Source organism: Magnolia sinica, chromosome 1 (genome assembly GCF_029962835.1).
Source record: "Magnolia sinica isolate HGM2019 chromosome 1, MsV1, whole genome shotgun sequence".
In the NCBI taxonomy this organism is placed as follows: Eukaryota; Viridiplantae; Streptophyta; class Magnoliopsida; order Magnoliales; family Magnoliaceae; genus Magnolia; species Magnolia sinica.
The window spans coordinates 107,205,262-107,210,957 of NC_080573.1; the positions used below are offsets into that span (position 1 = coordinate 107,205,262).

Consider the following 5,696-nt stretch of genomic DNA (forward strand, 5'->3'; position numbering starts at 1 on the left):
TGATATCAGATCAACTCATCGTGGGACTCCACTGGCTGATGTTTTGTTATCAGGTGGCCCACTTTGGATCGGCCAATGAACGGCTCCCTTCTCATACTTGCATGACGTACGGTTGAGCTAAAGTTCGGTTGCAAACTGCACTCGAGTGGGAATGTTGTTACCCGGCCCCACATGGACGGACGCGGTTTGGTTAGTGGTCGGTGCTATTTGGACCCCACATTGATTTACGTGTTTTATCCACGCCGTCCATCCATTTTGAAAGATAATTTTAGGGCTTGATCCCAAAAATGAATTAGATCTAAGTCTCAGGTGGACCACACCATGGGAAAACAGTAGCGATTGAATTTCCACCATTAAAAAAATCCTAGGGTCCATTTTAACGGTTATGTGACATCTAACTTGTTGATTAGGTTATACATACTTGGATGAAGGGAAAAAATATATATCAGCTTGATCCAAAACTTTCGTGGCCCCAAGAAGTTTTTAACGGTGGGCGTTCAATCAAAGCCGTGCGGTCGACTTGAGATCTGGATCAAACTAATTTTTCGGCTCATATAATAAACTGATCTGGAAGAATGGGTGGACGGCATGGATGAAACATATACATCATGGTGGGGCCCACAGTGGACCGACCACTGGCCATTGGCCAGTGGCAGGGTCACCCTTCAACGTGGACTTTTGCATGCCCTCACACGTGTTAGCTACGAGGCGTGTACGATATCAGCGCCGTGTATCAGGTAGGGCAGAACGTACGTATCAGTATCCAGATGGCCCCACATGCAAGACAACGTTGGACGAACCAGTAATTTACAGAGTGTCTATATTTTAGTCTGGTCAGATCAACTACAATGTGGGTCCCACCTGATACACACATGTCACCTTATCACGCATGGACGCGTCTCACGCGTGGTACGTGGGGAGCGCATTCGCCTCACACACGTGCATCCAAAGAACAGGTATGCAAGATCCCAGCCGCTCAACAGGCAATCAATCAGCCTCGTGCGATCGTCAGATAAGCTGTATGTGTACAACATGGAATGACAAACGGTCTATATATGCACTTGTCCTCCCCGACAGATGATCGGAGGGTCGTGATTCTCGCACGTGGCATGCAAACAGGGAGGAGGCCAGATGAACCGCTCAGATGTCGCACGTGTGACGAGGGAAGAAGCGGGCAGAGAATGTCTACTCAAGCCATTAATGCAGGGAAATCGTCATGATAGAGAGGGGTACTTGTCTCGATGGCCACCGAATCATGCATTAAATAAACAGGTGTAATCTCATAATGAGATCTCTTCTGTAACTTCAACCCGCTCTCTCTCCCCAACATCCGCCCAGAGGTTTCGTTCTATACATACTCGCCCATCAGAAAAATACTAGGTTGCATGCTTCTGGTGCTCGGCCCCCTACAAAAACACTTCTTCTCCTCCTTTCTCTTTCATGGCCCGTTTGAATCCAGAAGCTCCTGAATTCAATCCGCTCTTGATTCCTTCAGTTCCTTACTTCCATTCAAACCCTAGCTTCTCCTATTCATCTTCTTCCTCATGTTGCTATCCAACTCTCTCTTATCTAGACACGGGCCCACCATACGTCTCCATCCAAAACACCAGCTTCTCTTTCCACATGGGCCAACCTTGGCCGGACCCACTTATGAAAGATCCATTCCTACATGGACTTTCATGGGATCAACAGACACCTTCTCTCTCTCTACTCCCTGCAGTGCCTGTGCATGCACCGCTATTAATAGAAGAAGAGGAATCGAGAGAAGGAGGTGAGGGTGTTGTTGCAGCAAGGAGAGCTGAGAGGGTGAGTAGGGTTCGTCGGCAGCACCGACGTAGGATAGAAGGGATCGAAGAAGGAAAAGGAAAGCAGGTTTGGAAACCAAAGGTAGAAAATAGAGAGAGCAGCAGCGATTCAAAAGAAGAAGGAATGCAAGTGAAAGCTGTTGAATTTCGTGGTGGGAAGACTACTCTCATGATCCGAAACATACCCAATAAGTACACGTAAGTCTCTCTCTCAAGCAGATGTGGGCCCATGTGATGTATGCAGAAGATCCAAACCGTCCATCAGATACGTGACCTCACATCATCTCCTGATTTGAAAAACTATATGGATCCAAAACTCAGGTGGGCAACATAACAGGGTTTTACTGCTTGTGGCAAGCGGAGGATCTGGATTCAACAGGGAAACTGTTAGGAGGGAACTTACACCATTCAAAGCAGCCAATTTTTTAGTCTAACCCTTCATCCATGAGAAATGAAGCGTATGAATGGAATGGAATACATGTAAACAATGTGTGGGATTCCCACGTAAATCAAGGGTGAGGGTCCACTCTCAACTTCTTCCTAGTAGTGTGGCCCACCTAATTCATGGATCAGCCTGAATTTCGGGCACTAGATGTAACATGTGGCAAAACATCTGATGAATGGGTTGGATTTCGGGCATGCATCAATTGGGTCCCACATCTCCCTTCTAAAATGGGTAGAAAAGTAGGATGTGTTTATCAAATGGGGTGGGTGTTAATATCAAGTCCACGAATCTATGGTTATTTCATTGTTTTTTTTGTTTTGTTTTTTTTTTCAGGAGGGAGATGTTATTGGAATTGCTGGACAAGCATTGCATGGAAGAGAACGAGAAATTGGGTGGAGAAGCTGACGATTCAAACCAGGATTTCTCAGCATATGACTTCGTTTATCTCCCTATTGATTTTGGGTTCTCTCTCTCTCTCTCTCTCTCTCTCTCTCTCTCTCTCTGTGCTAAAGACCCAAGCTCGGGGCCCACCGTAATTTTTATATGTGAAATCTACTCCGTTAATCAAGAAAGAACCGTTATGTTCAACCGTAGATGCAAATGATCAGCTCGACAAAATAACTCAGGTGGGCCACATCAATGGGGACAATGTAAAATTGCGCCTGAAACCTCCAAGTTGACTGGGTGTGGTCCACCCTAGTGTTGGATCAGACTGATTTTTGTACATTCACACATAACACCTTGTGAACGGTTTCGTGAAAGATACACACGATGGTGGCCCCACACACAAACCTATTGTTGGCGTTCCTTCCCTATTGGTCCCAGTGGTGTGGCCCACCTGAATTTTGTATCTGGCTGATTTTTTTGCCAGTGAGTTTAGAATCTAAGAGATCACCTGATGGATGGAGTGGATTTCACACAGACAGCATGGTGAGCCCACAGAACTTGATTGTTGTGGAGGATTCCGCTTTAAAAAAGAGCGTTTTGGTCCTTTGGGTGGGACCCACTTTTTCGGTTTTGGTTTTACACCCCATCTTTTGGTGTTTTGGTAATTCAGTGGTAGAGAAATTTTGTACCTATGTATTACTAGAGGAAGAAAGGATGGGGTTGTTTATCAGTGGATGGGGGTTGTGAATGTCAATTCATTTTTAGGGTTTTGTTGGGAGTGCAGGAGCGGGTGTAATCTGGGCTATGCATTCGTGAACTTGACGTGCGAACCAGCTGCATGCAGGCTGCACCGTGCGTTGCACAGGCACAGGTGGGGTATCCTTGGCTCCAAGAAGATCTGCGAGATTTCTTATGCGAAGATTCAGGTAATTTCATCTTTGCTTTCTAGAGTTTGTTCTTGTTCTTGCTGTGTCGCTTGAAGGGGCCCACATGAGGATATGTACAGATGGTCTGAAAGACTGAAACGGACCTGAATCCTCTACAATAACCTATCTTACGCAGATAGTAAGACACCCAAGATTTTGGGTCCCACTGTTGTATATGTAAAATCCACCGTACAGTAAGTTCTATCATCGATTCCAGCTAGATAGACTGCTCAGATGTGTCACAACACACGGAACAGTGGAGATGAGATGCCAACCATAGGGTTGTTTGTGGGGCCACCATGGTGTGTATCTTTCATCATGGCCGTTCATTAGGTATATCCCCAAGATTAAGTGATGATGCAAAAATCAGCCTGGTACAAATATTAGGTGGTTCACACCTTGTGAACCTTTAGTTTTAGCAGTTTTACATAGTTCCCCATGTGTCTGGCCCATCAGAGTTATTTTATTGGGCTGATATTTTTGCCTCTACGGCTAAAAATGGTTCTCACCTGATGGATGGATTTTATTTCTACAATTACAGTCCGAGCGGGTGTGTTCATGGCATGCAACCTGTCTAGTAGAGTAACCCCAGAACTAAAGTTGGACAACCAAAAAATCATGGTGATCTCACCACCAACTGGGCCACCACATGAATTTGGGACCTTTTTGGAAGGTTATCTATCGTTTCCTATGTTGGGGCCCACCATGTTGTACATATATATGCCAAGGTTTGCGTGGTGGCCCACGAGATGGTTGGATACCCCTTATTTTCTGGGGCCAAACCTGGTGGGCGTACTGGATGCCATAAACAAGCTCTGATGGGCCCCACATGTGCAATACACACGCAGTCTTTGTAGATGGACTGTTCTAATACAGTACACACTGCCAAGTGAACTTTAACTCTACGTAATGTGATTAGATAAGCTGCGAATGATGGATTGAATGGACAGTGGCTGCCTTTTTTTCCTTTTCTTCCATGCATTGAGTTGAGATTTTGAGTACTGATTTCACTTCAGGAAGGATTTAATGTGCATGGAATCCACGCCGTCCATCATATACATCACCTCTTGTTTGGCCTTGATCTCACAAAAATGATTGATTCAACGCTCAGATGGGCCACCAAATAAAACTCGGTATGCATGCCCACTTGACTTTTGGAATCATGTAATTTTTCAGAAATTCTTTCTACCTGATGAGCCACATCAGATGAATGGCGTGGATGACATACAAACACTATGGTGGACCCTGAGCTAAACTAATGCTAGGCGTCTCATTCCAACATTTTCCTAGGGTGTGGCCTACCGGAGCTTGGGACGGTTGTGATTTCTGAGTCTCAAGGCGAACTTGGGGCATTGTAACTGATGGACGGGATGGATCTCATGAAAATTCCATCCATGTGGCTCTTTACTAACCTTTCGAATTGAAAGCAGGGAAAGGAAGCTTTGTTGAAGCACTTCCACATTTCAACTTTCACGTGCGACTCGGACGAGTTCCTCCCAATCACTTTTGAGCCGTATCGTAACGGTTCGTCTCAGTTCGAAGCTTGTACCATTGGCAAACGTATCACCCGTTCCGACATTTCAGCTTCGTGCGGATGAAAGAGCAAACAAGGGCAAGTGTATATAGTACATCAACTTGTGTTTTGTGTTTTCTTCCATTGTACACGTGGCATGTATGTATGGGAATCCAATCAGGGCCGTCCAAATTGTGGAGCCCATCGTGGATGGGAATTTAGATGTGAAATCTCACTGGTTGGATGATCCAAGAACTTAAATGGCGGGCCCACTGGCCACTAACTAGGTCAGCGGTCCTAATTCAATGGGAAAACTTGGATGGTTTAGGTCGTACAGTCAGTGTGATTTTACAATCATCTCATCGACGATGAGGTGGATATGGACATTTGAATATAACTTTAGTCTAATGTCACTCTTACATGTCTATTTGCTTGGGAGATTGTTATCTAAGACCAGCTCGCACCTTTACATGCTGTGCACGTGCCATCCTTGGAGCTTGTGTGACAAAAGAGAGAGAACAGTCCATTCATCGGGTGGGTTGTATGAAAATCATGGACGGTGGCCCGTTCACCTTGTCTGATGAGTGAGCCAATTGCATCTGTCATCTAAACAGTTTGGT

General features: G+C 45.4%; 1 protein-coding gene across 1 annotated transcript; it reads left to right on the forward strand.

Annotated features, from left to right (window-relative positions):
* Positions 1-1,406: 1,406 nt before the first annotated feature.
* On the forward strand, positions 1,407-5,456 carry LOC131255633 (protein terminal ear1-like). Its single transcript, XM_058256439.1, has 4 exons — positions 1,407-2,003; positions 2,584-2,712; positions 3,422-3,563; positions 4,994-5,456. The coding sequence occupies exons 1-4, from the start codon at positions 1,441-1,443 to the stop codon at positions 5,159-5,161; spliced, it is 1,002 nt and encodes a 333-aa protein (XP_058112422.1). The 5' UTR covers positions 1,407-1,440; the 3' UTR covers positions 5,162-5,456.
* Positions 5,457-5,696: the final 240 nt, after the last annotated feature.